The 16209-nt window shown below is 39.0% G+C and overlaps 2 gene segments (V, D, J or C); both read left to right on the top strand.

Moving 5' to 3' along the window:
* Positions 1 to 2787: 2787 nt before the first annotated feature.
* Positions 2788 to 3740, top strand: LOC106000764. The segment is given in 2 exon segments: positions 2788 to 2876; positions 3264 to 3740. Coding segments are annotated over 2 exon segments (399 nt in total).
* A 3545-nt stretch (positions 3741 to 7285) lies between these two features.
* LOC106000735 lies at positions 7286 to 7743 on the top strand. The segment is given in 2 exon segments: positions 7286 to 7334; positions 7478 to 7743. Coding segments are annotated over 2 exon segments (315 nt in total).
* Positions 7744 to 16209: the final 8466 nt, after the last annotated feature.

Genomic DNA, 16209 nt, shown 5'->3' on the forward strand with positions numbered 1-16209 from the left:
ACACACACACACACACACACACACACACACACACACACACACACACACAAAGTATAAAAATGCACAAAAATTTATTCATATCTGAGTCTTCTTATGGTTACACATCCTTAGTTGGGGGGGGGGAATCAAAGCATAGGATTTCTGTATTTCTTTTGAGCTGTATCATTTGTAACTCATATACAGGATTGAAGTTACAAACTATTGGGAATTTACCTGTGTTAGTCATCACCCCTTCCAGGTAACTGGCATTTAATTTCAGTTTGGAACTTTCTTCCACTAATGGTATCTCAAAGAGTTTGCTCATTCTTTTTGCATAAGCAAGCACCAAAAGACTAAAAGCAATAATTTACAATACCATATTTATATAATGATTTCTTTGTTGCTTTGTATGTCCCTCCCCCACGGTATAACCCGTGATTTCACTGTATTTGATGCTGGTATAATTTGGAGAGGCAAAGGGAAAAAACAAATCATTTAAATAAGGATACAAGTGGACCCATTTCAACAATGAGATGTACAAGTCGTTATGTAGAAAACAAACTTTACAACCTTGGGGGGGGGCGGAGGGAGGAGGATGGGGCGGTGGGATGGGAGAGGGGAGGATGGGAAGGGATGGGAAAGGGAAACAAAGGAGGAGGCTAAAATGCTTGATTAGAAATGTACTCATTATCTTGTTCATGTAATTGTAATCCCTCTGTACAGTATTTTCACAATAAAAAAAGAGAGGAAAAAAAGAAATTGTTTAAATAGGGATATAGGTGGACACATTGCAATAATGAGATGTACAAAACATTATGTCGAAAAATGAAGTTTACAGCTTTGGTGCTGGGTTTTTGGGGGTAGGGAGGATGGGGAAAGGTGGGGGGAGATGGGAAGAAATGGGAAGGGAAAACAAAGGAGGAGGCAACAATGCTTGATAAGAAATGTATGGTATTTTCCCAATAAACTTATTTAAAAAATAATATATACCACATATATGGTATATATCTGCACATCAGATGGAAACCAGGAGGAGGACAGAGAGACAGAGGCAAACGGGACAACATACAACAGTGGGACCTATCAGCTGTGCGGGACATTGATCATAACAAACTAAGCAACTCAGTGGCAGTGAGGGAGGGAAAGAGGAGGAAAGAGGGAACAGCTGACACTAAGCAAAAGGAATGAAATGTATATATAACCCCATGTGGAAGAAATAACTGTACTGTCAGAGCTCAGAGAATTAACAAACTTTACAAGCCACAATAAAGATAATTTGGCCCACGAAGGTTAGAATGGTTTTGTGACTATAAGTATCACTTATTTCGTGACTATAACAATCCTGTGAAATTTATGTAATCACTTAATCACAATAAAAATTCTTATAATAAATTTTAATAGAAGAAACTTTTTGTGTAACCCATAAGAAAATGTCACAAACAGTGGCCAATTGCAACAGATATGTATGTTCTTCAGGGTCTAGATGGGGTAAGTGGAATATGAATTCCTCTGTACAACTCTGAACCAGCATTCAGTTACTTAGTAGATTCTGATGAACCTTAAGAGAAGACTTAATCTTGAGTGTTTGTTATACTGAGACATGAACACAGCTCTTTCTGGGCCCTTCTATGAGGTATGGAGTCCTGGCTGTGGCTGCCCATATGGAATGCAGGCAGGGCAAGGAGGGTCTAATACAGAGTTAATAACTTTTCCAGGATCAGACTCTGTAGAAAGATTAAAAATAGATGTTGTAATAGTCTGACTACCTAACTGAATGTAACTGGTGTTCTTGTTCATACTGTCTTATAGGAGAGAGAAATATAAAGAATGCTGCTGATAGTCTGAAGAGTTATGCTGAAGGAGTGTCATCCCATATTTATTGATTGTGAAAATGACTTTAAAATTTAGTTTTCTCCCCCATTTTTCTCTTTCATTTTGAAATGTTATTAATTAAGGAGAATTTTTTCCTCTGGTTTATTTTGTTTTGACATAAGTGATCACAAGGAACTTAATTTATTAGGCCCCCTATGAAGAACCTTATTTTTTTTATCACTTGTAGGGATTGAACTCAGGACCTGGGAGCTGATCCTGAGCTCTTTTGCCCAAGGAAAACACTCTACCACTTTCAGCCACAACACCACTTCCAATTTCTGAATGATTATTTGGAGATAAGTGTCACAAGGGGAAATTTCAGCCTGGACTGGCTTTGAACCATGTCCTCAGAACTCAGCCTCAAGAGTAGCTAGGATTACAGACATAAGCCACCAGAGTCTGTCTTATGAAGAACATCTCTAACAGTTGTTGATAACTTGCTAATCAAAAGTTAACTTTGTTTCAGTGATGTCAGATTAACTCGAATATGTATTTGATTTCTTTACCTAGATCAGATCACTGTAGTATTCGATAGAAGTCCTGAGAAACAATGGCAAATGAAGTCTGTGCACAGTATCTTTCTCTAGAATAACTACAAGAGGGCCAATGAAACTAACCCTTCACCAAGACACCCCTGGACACACATTTCAATTGAATTGGACCTCTAGTGTTTCAAGTTGCAGGGTCAAGTACACCACATCTTCCCCACAGATCCAGGCATCAGGGGAGAGGGGTCCTTCTACCCACTGCTGGAGCCAGCCTGGTATTTGTGGGTCTTTTCTCCAAACATACAAGAAATTTAAGTCACTGTCTTCACCAGAGATGCCCTTGCCCTCTGCTTTGTTCTTCTCACACTGTTGCACCCACCTGCTGATTTGCATAGTGCTCCCCAAGGATGACTGTCCAGCCCAGTTTGACATAAAGGCTCATCTTGACCTTGACTTGACTGATCAAATCTCCTGGATTTCCAGCTACAATGAGGCTCTGTTCTTGGGCTCTGGGTCTCCTAATGCTCTGGATCACTGGTAATGGCAGAGGGAGATGAGGATGGAAAAGGGGGTTGAGGGTGAGCCCTCAGGGCCACTGCTTCTTGTTTGTATTTTGTTCATGGGTTAGATGCACAGAACTTGTCCTCTAGAATGGGGCAGGTGAAGTTAATTATCTGAGAGTGATGGACATTCTAGATGGAACCAGGTTCTGAGCTTTGGTGACAACTATGACATCTGTGCAGTGGGTAGTATACATGAGATCTAGAACCTCATTTAAGCTTTTTAATAGTTGTATATGTTTTGAAATATTGAATAGTTTTAGGATAGAAGGGAAACCATGAAAAGATTTGGAATTAATATATAACCACAGAAAACATTACATACCGCATATAACCTTGTACTTTTCATTTATATTAATTTCAGGGTCCAATGGTGATATTGTAATGACTCAGACTCCACTCTCCCTGGCTGTCACCCTGGGAGAGACGGTCTCCCTCTCCTGCAGGTCAAGTCAGAGCCTCATATATAGTGATGGAGATAGCCTTCTGTATTGGTTCCTTCAGAAGCCTGGCCAGTCTGCACAGCAATTGATCTATTGGGCTACCAACCGAGAATCTGGGGTCCCAGACAGATTCAGTGGCAGTGGGTCAGGCACAGATTTCACACTGCAAATCAGCAATGTGGAGGCTGAGAATAATGGGATTTATTACTGCTTGCAAAGTAGATCTACTCCTCCGACAGTGATACAGTGCTTAACAAAAACATCTCTGTAGGGCTTGGTCCAGCTGTCCTATTTCAAAGCTTGTCTGGAGAGCAGCATAGCAAATTCTCTGAACTGAAGCAGGAATCTGAGTTTGGAGGACTTGACAGAAGATGTCATACTAGAGACCTTGTCCAAGTGGGATCTTGGATTACTTCAGCTTCCAGTGACACCCAGAACCAGAATTTATAATGTTACTGCAAAAGTCAATTTATCACTTATTGCCAAATGTGAAAGACAAAGACAAAACATCTACCAGCAGCATGCCATTGCTATAGTTTGGAGAAAATTACAGAGTCAAATCCCATGTAGAATGACTCAAGAAGCAGTAATAGCTAGGAAATGAAGAATGAGTCACAAAGCTAGGTTTAAAAGTGAGATGGATTTTTAAATAGGAATGTTACTGAATATAACCAAATAAATAGAATATGTTGGGTAAATATAAAACAACTTAATTATATGACATAGATGTTAAAAGCTTTTTGATTAATCAACTCATGATTCTGAAAATCCCATTATTATCATTTTTTAATTGTGAAAATACCATACATAGGGGTTATAATTACATGAGCAAGGTAATGAGTACATTTCTTATCAAGCATCGTTGTCTCCTCCTTTGTTTCCCCTTACCGTTCCTGCCCTCCATCTCCCCACCCCCACAATTGTTTTAAAGTTTATTTTTCGACATAAGGTCTTGTAAATCTCATTGTTGTAATTGGTCCATCCATATTCCTATTTAAACAATTTATTTTTTCCTTCCCCTCCCCAAATCATACCAACATCAAATACAGTGAAAACAGGGGTCTCCGTGGCACAGGCTCATTTTTATTTAACAAAGCTACAAATTGAAATGTGAAACTGCATAATGATATGTTCCATATCTGTTTCCTCCGGTCCTCGTCTAATGGAGGCCTTTTCTTACCTGACTCTTAGAGGTTAGAAGATTATGTTCTTCCCTTCCAAAAATCTACCATTAACTGGCAAACAAGCCCCACATGAGCAAAGGCTTCCACTGAGACTTGAGTATATATTGAATTTTCTCTCAGAAAATGCACAGACCACTCAAACATCCAAAGTAGACCTCTGCTATTTCCCTCAGCACAACCATCAACTTAGGAAAGGACCATCCTTACCAGTTTCTCGATTACATTTAAGTTCTCCTAATCTGTTTGTAACTGATAGATCTAAAATATCTCAACTTCCTCTGGTGGTAAAACATGAAATAGCCTCATAGCCACCGCTGTGTTGGGAGAAGTTCTATACTTACTGAGTCCCAAACAGACAGAAAATATTTATAAAATTATCCACTGACTATATCATGAGCTTTACTAGGGAAGCATTTGAATATCTCAAAGAACCACAAACCACACAGAGAGTTGGTTTTAGTGCCAGGGGCAGACAATACTATTGAACAAATGCTACTTCTGCCGCTGCTCCCTCTCTGCTCCTGCCAACAACACTCCATGAAGCAAGGCGATGTCAGGTGAGACATGGCTTATCCATGTGTGTCCTGATTGACCTGAAACTCTCCATATTCCTTCCTGTGTCTCCCTGAGTGATTAGGATTACACATAGGCAGTGTCTGTGGTAGGAACAGTCCTTTCATCTCAAATAGCTTATATGTGTATTTCACAGGATGTCACTATCAATGTTATACCTTACATCTTAAATAAGAATACTACTTTTAAACAGAACTTTGAAGGCATTTTAGGAAAACGAATAAACACAAAACAATCTGCCCTCGTTTACATGGCAGCTAGCCTGTGAGACATCAGTGTCACAGTGACCCTGAGATCCCTGTGTGCAGATCAGCTTCTTACTCTATGCACACAACAGATCTTTTTTAAAAATAAGTTTTTTTTATTGTGAAGATACTGTACAGAGGGTTTACAATCACATGAGCAAGGTAATGAGTACATTTCTTATCAAGCATTGTTGCCGCCTCCTTTTTTCCCCCTACCATCCCTGCCCTCCCATTTCCACAGCTACATGTCCCTCTATCCTCCCTCACAACATGCCTAAATTACAAAGTTCGTTTTTCGACATAGCGTCATGTACATCTCATGGGTTACTCTGTATCCCAATTTAAACAATTTGTTTTTTCCCTTTCGCTCCCCAAATTATACCAACATCAACTACAGTGAAAACGGTTATACCATGGGAAGGGTCATACAAAACTACAAGAAAATTACATGGTACCTTTAAAACACATTAGAAACATTGCAACGAAGAAAAAAAAACACCTGTGTCCCTATCATGGGGTTCATTTCCCTGACCTTTTCTGCTTTTCTCAGATATATACTAGTTATTGCAAATAAGGGAACCCATGGGACCTGTGTTTCTTTGGCCCTGGCTTTCTTCAACTTAATATATTCTTTTGTAAGTCTTTCCATTTCCTAACAAATGGGGCAATTTCATTATTTCTGGTGGAGGCATAGAATTCCATTTTGTATATATACCACATTTTCTTGATCCATTCATCTACTGAGGCGCATCTGGGTTTGTTCTGTATTTTAGGTATGGTAATTAATGCTGTATTAAACACATGTGCTGGTAGCTTTAGTATGGTCTACACAAGAGATTTTATGTTTATGATTCCTACGTGAGGCTCAGGGCATAACAGTCTTATTACACATATTGTGAAGTGGTTGATCTCCACTCTCATATCCACTCTTCTTTCCTCCTGAAACATAGCCATTCCTAAAATGCCTTGGTCTTAAACCTAGGTATAGGGGGACGTTGTGCACCAGGATTGGATGTGTATCAATACACAGGTCCACCTTCAAAATTCCTCTAATTAAATGCAGGTAAATAGAAAGGCATGAGTTTTACAGTTTCATCATAGCTTCCTTTGGCTTCAGAAGTGTGATATTTCAGGCCGCAGATACATCATAATCAGGGTCGAAATTGGTGAATCTCTCAAATCCAGATCCACATGCAGTTCATTTAGTGAAGGATGATGAAGAGAACTATAACTTTGGCAGGGACTTGCCCTGTGTGTGAGCTTCTGACTTTGAGTAGCAGTGTTACTTTGTGAACCTGCAGCACCTGAGACTCACAATGATGAGAGGTTGATTTGCTGTCATGACAATGCCCTGCTAGTGGCTCCCCAGATGTGACATCCTGCACTAGGGTGGACAGTGTCCCCACATGCTGGTCCTGATGTGGGAGCCTTCCTCACTGAGCTCTGCCTTCACTGTCTGTGGCAGTTTTTCCTTCCTTCCCATGCTAAGGATGTCTTCTCCATTCCTTGTGGCTTCATTGCCTTGCTCACCCTTTACTGTGTTTCCTTTCATCAAATCTGAACCTGCTGGGACCACAAGTTCTAGCCTAGTTACTAAAAAATGTTATTCTGAACTGGAAGAGACGATAACATAAGAACATGAAGGTTTATGAAGCAGAAGAGACTGACGTAGATGTGAGTTCTTGGTTTTGGCAACATCTTTTCTTTGAAGGTGGTGTTTTGTGGCTTTTGATAGGAGACAGGAATTTTACCTGAGAGATTTGGAGACTGCTAGCTCAGAAATTCATGAAGATCAACAAGCTACATATATAGCCATGTCTTTTAAATCTTTCTAACCCTGCTGCTTTTCATGTGCCCTGAGCACAGCCCACTGTCCTGAGAACTTCAGAGGCTGCTCACACCATATTCAGGAGAAGGTTCCAGTGACCAAAGAGCTTGCACATGAGGGCCCCTGCTCAGATCCCGGAGCTCCTGCTGCTCTGGCTCCCAGGTAAGAAAGAAAAATGCTGGGGATTACTCCTCTCATGTTAACAGAGTAGCTTGAGTCTTCCTGGAAGTACTTGGATAATATAATTAATCAAATGACTAGTCTTTTTAATGTTTCCAATGTCATGTGCCCATTGTGATGTCCAGTTGATCCAGTCTCCATTCCTGCCTACATCTCTGGGGAAAGAGTCACCATCACTTGCAAAGCCAGTCAGGTCATTAGCAATTATTTACATTCTTACCAGCAGAGAGCAAGGAAAGTTCCAAAGCTCCTGATCTATTTTGCACCTACTTGGCAATCTGGGGTCCCATGGAGGTTCAATGGAAGTGGATCTGGCACAGAGTTCACTCTCAGCATCAGCAGCCTGCAGCCTCAAGATTTTGCCACTTACTACTGTCAGCAGGGCAATTAGTTACCTACCTGTGTGACACCAGTCATAACAAAAATCTCCCAGGGAAGCAGAAGTGAGAGCCTGGGCTGCCCCAGATGCTTACCCTGGTGCTTCAACTGCTGACAGAACATCTCAGATGCAGCCCCTTTGTAAGGTCACTGGAAAGCATTGGGAGATAGGTTCTGGAGTCAATTGCATACCTTAACTCTCTGTCCTCCTGCTCATCCCAAGCAGCACACACCTGACACTGCCTCTTCTGTGACTTACAAAGAACACTGCTCTGTACTCATGTATGTTCCAGTCTGCCCTAAAATTCTGCAGTCAGTCAATAATGGAGCCATTCTAGATATGTCAGGGCAGGCTTTTTAAATTTTATTTTATTTTATTTTTTGTGAATACACTGTACAGAGGGGTTACAATTACATGGGCAGAATAATGTGTACATTTCTTATCAAGCATTGTAGGGCAGGCTTCTAAAAGGCAAGAAAAAATACCTTGTGAAAAACATTTTAAAAACAATTGAAGAAAAATCATTGTTAAAGTTTATTTGAAATCAATTTTACATTGCTGTGGAATAATTATATTTGAAGTACAATATGATGTAATAATAATGTAATAAACAAATAATGTAATAAACAAGTGAGTTCAGTATCTTAAACATTTCAATTCCCTGTCAGGGAATTTTTTTAAGCAAATGTATTTATTTAAATACTGATATCAACTCTCATGTTAAAACATGCAACATTTTAATCTGGTTCTCAGAAAAATAATTTATTTTTATACTGAGTTTCATATTATTGTTTTACATTGCCATGTTCTCAACTTTTGAAAGAAGAGTGGAAAAATAAGTTTTTAAATAAATTCAGAAAATATCAAGAAAAAATTAACTAAAACTTTGTATCATGTTTTGGAAGGTTTGAACATATTTTTCTTCAGGTGCTTGATCTTAGAATTGTTATTTGGAGAGCAGATATTCAAAGCACCCTTGGCTTCTGGCCTAGTTCACATAAATCCAAACTGAAGAATGGAAATAAATATATGTGAATAAATAAAATACATTTAAGACACTTGTGAAGTCATGTACTAGGTACAGCTACATAGTGACCCAATTATATGTATATTTTTTTCAGAGTAATCAGAAGTGACTCCATATATCCTACAGACATTCTGAGAGCCATAAGTTCACATTTAGTAATTAACATGCTTTCTTACACATGGAAATGTATATGGAAGGGAGGAGTTGGATTGGAGGGATGGTTCAGAATGATGAAAGACTGTTAGGTAAAGATGAATTGTGTTTATAACTTTACATGTTTAATGGACATCATTTTGTACAGCTACTGATAGATATTAAATATAGAATTTAAGACAAGAGATGTGTATGGAGTTCTCACTTGTCCACACTCTCACCTCTGTCCAAGTTCCTTGCATATTGTGGATCGATAGGATTGAGTCCCTTCCACCTTCCAATCTTATATGTGATTAGAAGATGTCCCATCTCATTCAGAATATAAACAGGAAAGCAGAGAGGGAGAGCAGTGCTGGGAAATGTATTTCCTGAAGAGACTGTGGTGATGGGAGCCCACAGCTGATGACCCAGTGAAGTCACCGCCCAACTCTCTGAATATATCCAGTAGGGCATTGCCCAAGACCAGGTACACACATGCCTCTTCCTATTAGCAACTTCTAAACATAGCAAGAGTCTCCATTCATGGAAAAGGAGATGTTTTCATGAAATATGTAAGGGGCCATTCTCAAATAGAAATATTTCTTGACAAAAGGAAGCAAACACAACTAAACATATATGTAGTAGTATTTTCTTTCCTACTCAGAATGTGTTCAGAATTCAGGATCATCAAAAGCATCCCTGAGAGCATGTAACAAATACAATATTACAAATCCAATTCACATCTACTGAGTGTTAATCTTCCTTTCAGCAAGTTTACAACTAATCTCTGTATGGATTAGGAAGTTGTATTTAGAAGAAGAAAAGTGTCATTGGTAGAGAGATGCTTTTTACTCCTCAATTAGCCTATTAAGAGCACTTCTATTTAAACCAAATTTCTCTCTATCTCACACACACACACATGTTTGCACACACACAAACATGACACACCTCTGTCAGTCCTTTAACAAAGTAGCTGACATAAACTCTGAATAAAGAAGAATTTGTTTAACTCATAATTTTAGATGCAGAACATCCCTGATGCTGTATCTTCATCTGTCTTTACTCTGAAGACTCTCTTACATATGGTACAATATGTTGTGTTCATAAAGAGAGAACCAGTTGTAATTTGAGCTGGCCAAGCTTATGGTTGTCTTCCTTTGATAGCAGGTGACTATTATGAGAACTGCCTCACTGCATGAGTGTGGAGAGCTGCGGAGCCACGACCAAAGACAGCTGCAAAAGCAACATTGTAGCTAAAATGGCGGGGCCGCATGGTGCGGCTGCGACCTAAGATGGCGTGGGCTTCCGCCTTCCGTCTTCCCCGTGACGAGTGCTCTCTGTAAAAAACAACTCCTTATATGGCTATGACTTGGCTCCTAGTTTGCTTCCGTGTTTGCAGCCCTATCAGTATATGCCACGTGGCGCTTCAGGATTGGCCATCCAGGAGGCTTATAACCGGAGCGCGGGGGCAGATGGGAAAGAGAAACGAGGAGAAACAGGAAGAAGAAGGAAGAAGCAGGCAGGAGAGTAGTAGGACAAAAGAAGCTGTAAACAAGGTCCTGAATAAACCCTCTGAAAGAAGAACCTGTTGTCGCGTCATCCTTGGGGGTCGAGGTGGTCGCGACACATGAGAGTATCTTTAATGCTTTGGTGAGCAGTGGGTATTATCTCCAATCCAATAATATAATCACTTCCCACAAGTCACCTCTTCCATTGGCCAGGTTCATCCATTGGGGCAGCAGTACAAACATCCTGCATGTGCTCTTCCTTCCTTCAGGTGAAGTAGAGACTACAATCTCTGAGAAAAATAAATAGAGACTAGTTAAATTAGATTGGGACTGGAGACATTCAGAGATTTTATGTTAATATAAGATAATCAACATTTTATATATATATATATATATATATATATATATATATATATATATATATATACCATTACACAAAGTGGTCTCACCTCAGTATGTCAATTTATAAGTACACTATATTTTGATCCTATCACACGTCCATTAATCTCCAGAGGAAACTTTAAGAAGTCTTTTGATCAATTTGCTGTACAAATACATTGTGGAAGAATGACAAGATAAAAACTTACATTGAATTCACACTTTCAAGTACAATAATTTCTCCCATTATGTTAAAAGACCATTAGGGTACTTACTATAAGAGAAAATTTTGTTATCCTTGTCAATTCTATACCCTACATCTTAATATGAAGATCCTGGCAAATAGAGATGCAAGCATCCCTAAGAGATAACTTGGTAACTATGGTATGCCTCTTCATCTAGCTCAACTCTGTGCTTTTATTGGTCAACTATTTTGAGAATCAGTGCTGCTAATGCTTGACACTGTGTCTTTCTCTAGACTAGATGAAGGAGGAATGGAGTACACAGGTACAATGTCCATTCCTTTCCTAGAGTCTCTCCTGGACATAAAGCTGCATATCATTAGGCCTCTGATGCTGTTTTAGGGTGGTGGGATGAAGTGCACCCTGTTTTTCCCTCAGTTCCAGATATTATAAGTGGAGTCCTTCTTTCCATGCTGCAGACATCATGGATTTTATTGGTTGTCAACAAGTATAGAACACATCTGCTGCTACTTTTCTCAGAAGAGCGAGCCTTACCTCCCCTTGACTCTTCTCACACTGTTGCCCCAACCTGGCTATTTGCATACTACTTCCTAAGGAGGACCTTCCTTTCTAAGTCTGAGATAAAGGCTCAGATCAGAACTTGCCTTGATTGACCTGTCAAAACTCCTCATTTCATTCCTAAAAATGATATGGGTATTTAAAAATCAATGGGGAAAAGGAAAAATAAAAAAATGCAAAATATAGGAATATATAGAATATATTGTAATTCACTTATGGAAACATGTAAGGAATAATTAGCATTCACTTTATCCATATTAGAGTAATATATGATGTATTACACAATACTATATAGCAATGTATAAGTAGAGAAATAAAAATTATATTTTAATAGGTAGTACAGATTTAACAAATATGATTAATTCACAGTTAACAAATAGGCATACTTATACATATATTGGCATATGTTTATATGGGTCAACTATAAAACATGTGCCTAAATTTATATATTTATTCTGTGCACAGGTACACATCTATATATGTATACAGATGTTTACAAATGGATGCATCTGTATGTGTATGTAGATGTGTACATATGTACATATAAATGTCCAAATGTAGCTGCATAAACATGTAGCTAAAATACACACAGAGAGATATTATCACAATTCCAATGAAACATAATATATCATTTGCAGAGACTGTCTTAAAGAAAGACATGTAAGAACACACAGCATGTAGACTTTTGAGGAAATAAGTATATATGGTTCAATACTCTTCTTTCTATACTCATATTTTCTTTGAAAGGTTCAAGGAAACAGAAAAAATTCTGATGATCTTTTATGATGGTTCTCTAGGTTGGATTGCTTGGAGATGAAAAAATATACTTCTGGACCTGGCTGTGAGAGATTCTCTAGAGAGAATTGACTAAGAGAGAAGACCCACCCTATTATACACAGCCCCTTCCAAAGGACTGAGTTTTAATCAAATGAAAGGGAAAGGAAGATGTAGCCAGCAAGTAGAACATATCCTCTGTTTCTTGGGTGCCATGTTGTGAGCTTCACTAAACTCTGCTCACATGGTAGACTGGAATTTATGATCTAAGAGTTTCAATCAAGTCCTCTGCCCAAGGAAAAGCTAAGTAACACATCTTCATAACTTAGGCCATAGCTTACTTTATAACCAATGATGGAAGACGAATTAGGCACCAGAAGCATTTGGGGTCCCCAGCACTGAATTGAGAGAAATGACTATTATTTGTAGTGATAATAATATGTTGAAGTAGATACATTTCAAAGTCAGAGTTTCAGTGTGGGAATGTATGTATTAGTGAATCAAAGTCATTAAACATGAATCCATGAACTCTTGGACTGGATTTATCCTCAGGAGTGTGAGATGTGGATGTAAACAACACAAGAGAGCTGTAGGCCAGGAGGTGGATTCTGAGTACTTATGACTGGGTGCTATAGTCTCAGAGCAGGAGGAAAGGGACAGCTCTTCTCTGCAAGAGATCACTGAATAGAGAATCCCAGTAGCCAGGGTTCATCCTATTGGCTCCATCTTCAACTCCCCTCTTGGAAAGGGTTCCAGAATTTCTGCCTTAAGACTTCTCAAAGTTTGTGAACAAATCCATATCCTGAGATAAATCATCTTGTGCTGAGCACACTTGACAACTGTGACTAAGAACAGTGACAAATCCACAGGGAGAGCAACAGGCTCCTTTCATTCCAATTAGAATACTTTCCCAGCAGACAGAGTCCAGGAAGCCAACATTAGCTACCTTGCAAGCCATCAGTACTCAAGCCACACAAGCACAAGGTGAGCCATTGGTTCTCCCCACCTGTACCATGTCATGCAACAAATAGAGATAAATTTTTCTGCACCACTTCAGCCCTCCACATGCAGTCAGCGATTCATATTTAGTAAAATACCAGGGTTTGACATGGAGAGATTTGGGAATCTCTGTGCAGCTTTTGACTCTTGTTTCTCTATCTTACCCTGTGTGGACTTACTAGCTCTTATTGGTCAAATTATCACTGGCAACACACACACTCACATACACACACACACACTCAGATATAGACAGAGAGATATTCACACGCACAAAACTCCCATCTTATCTGAATTTAATCCATAGAAAAGTTAAAAACACATCTCAAAATGTAATTTATATCTCTTCCTGAAAAAAGAATGCTGGGTTTCATTTAGCTTAGTATAATCTTAGATGGTCATATGTACATAGTTTTTTTAGCTTTTCTACTTTTCTGATAAAAATATCCTAGATGTATCCTAATTATTGCAAATGAGGGAAACCTGAATCCTAAGATATGGACAAAAGAGGTCTTTCTTTGTTGTTGTTTTTAATGTACTATATGATTTTTTTCTTTTGTATGTTCTTCCCCCTATGATATATACCCTGTTTTCACTATACTGATTTTATTACCCTGAATCTTGTATATACATTTGTCTAATTTGGGGAGGAGAAAGGGAATAACAAATCGCTGAACAAGGACACAGGATGACCCATTGCAATGATGATATCCACAAGACTGTATATTGGAAATGAACTTTAGAACTTTGGGGGGGAGGTCTGAGAGAGGGAAGGGACAGTAGGAAAAAAACAAAGGAGGGAGTAACAATGCTTGACAAGAAATGTACTCATTACCTTACTCATGTAAATGTAACCCCTTTGTACAGCATTTTTACAATAAAGGCAAATTAAAATTTAATTAACAAAAAAATTTAAAAATCCTGGTTTTAAAACATTTAATGTTAGAATAATACCACTAGATGGCAGCAAAATCCCACAGTATATATTAGAAGAGCTATTTGCTAAGTTTTCTATGGAAATCACAGTTAGTGTTTTATCATCAACGAAGAGTCTCCAGGCTTGGGTATTTGACTAAGACCAGGGACACTCAGAAGGAGCTGTCAGCAGGCTGAATTGTGGGGGAATGTCTTCTGTTTTTGGAATTTAGAGACTGGAAGCTTGGCTTTGCCTCTTTTTCCTGCCTTATTTATCAGCAAAGGCCACCTTTCAAGGATATGTGTCCTTGGAGAAGTCTGAAACAGTGAGTGAGGTGATGTGAGGTTCCTGAGACTGTAGCAAGTTCTGTAGTGCTAGTGTCTTGAGGAGATGTGGCACTGGATGGCTCTGTCTCTGTCTCTGTCACAGACATCAAAGTCCTTGTGAGGTCATTACAAGAAAGTGAACAGTCAGGAAGAGAGTCTAAAACAGATGACACTCTAGACTTCCCGGCTTCCAGAGCTTTGATTTTATTACTATTCCATGAATTTGTCTACCAGCGCAAGATATCTGTGTTCTCCATGGCAGTGCAGGGAAACTAAGTCACCAAACCAGCTCTCCCTGAGCAGGATCAGCCTTAGGAATTGGCATGTAGTTTGGACATGTAGTTGCAGAATTGCTTCTCTTCTTCCTGCTGCTGCATCCATGGTGAGGAAGCATGACTCAGGCTCAATTCTCAGTGAGCTTGAATTCAAGAATGTTGCCTATCAGTTGAAGGTGTAACCCTGCTTAGTTTATGGATCAGAATCAGAAAAACATCAACTAAATTGGATCCATTACTGGTATTGTTTGTAGATGTACATACACTTTTTCTTCTGTAAGCAACTGAGAAGATCCTTTTTATCCGAACATTCTTTTCTCTACATGGCCCTCAGCTCAGAGTTTATAATGCCTCTCCTGACTTGTAAATGACATACCTATATACTCTGGTGTGTCAGGGTTGTGCCATTATTTTGGATTCACATAAGAAAGAGAAGGCTATCTAGGTAAAATAAAAAATAAGTATGTATGTATGCATTTGTGCATTTCATTTGTTTATTTTTATTATAATAGTTTTCCTTGTAGAGATGCTTCATCTCCTTCGTTATGCTTATGTATTCTTACTTTTGAGGAAATAATTTCATAATTTCAGTTTTCCTCATTTAGCATGGTGTTGAGAATAGTTTTGCTTCATATTTTTGGGGGTGGCTGAGGTACTTTTTTTCTATCCCTGGTCAACTGACAGATAATTTATCAATCACTCTTCTCCAATTCATGGCAACATTTTAACTTATTATCTTTTTATATTTTCTGGTGCTTCTCTGCATCCAACTTGCCAAGAACAATGACCACTACTGAGCCTCTACAAGTGCACGACACCTGGGAAGAGCAGACCATCACCTGGTGTGCAGTTGAGGGCAAATGGCCAACAGGACTCATCAGCAAATTCACAATGATCGAATCCTGAGAATGAAACCCTACCATGCCTGGTTGTGTGGCAAGGAAAGTATACTTTGTCCTGTTTTGAGAAGTATAAATTCAAATCCTGGTGTTCTACAAGGCTAATATATTTACAAGAGGCCGGTGCGGGTGGCTCATGCCTGAAGCTACCTAAACAGAAGGCTGAGACCTGCTGATCCCAGTTCAAAGCCAGCCAAGGAAAGGAAAGTACAAGAGACTCTTTCCTCCAGTTAACCAACAATTACAGAAATGGAGATGTGGCTCAGGTGGAAGTGTGCTGACCTTGAGTACAAAAGCTCAGGGCCATGGCCCAGACCCTGAATTCAAGTCCCAAGACACACACACACAAACATACACACACACACACACAAACACACACAAAGTTTAAAAAATGCACAAAAATTTAGTCATATATGAGTCTTGTTATGGTTGCTCATCCTTGGGGTGGGGGAAATAAAAGGGTTTCTTTTGATGTATATCATTTTG

The sequence above is a fragment of the Dipodomys ordii genome, unplaced genomic scaffold (assembly GCF_000151885.1).
Source record: "Dipodomys ordii isolate 6190 unplaced genomic scaffold, Dord_2.0 Scaffold237, whole genome shotgun sequence".
In the NCBI taxonomy this organism is placed as follows: Eukaryota; Metazoa; Chordata; class Mammalia; order Rodentia; family Heteromyidae; genus Dipodomys; species Dipodomys ordii.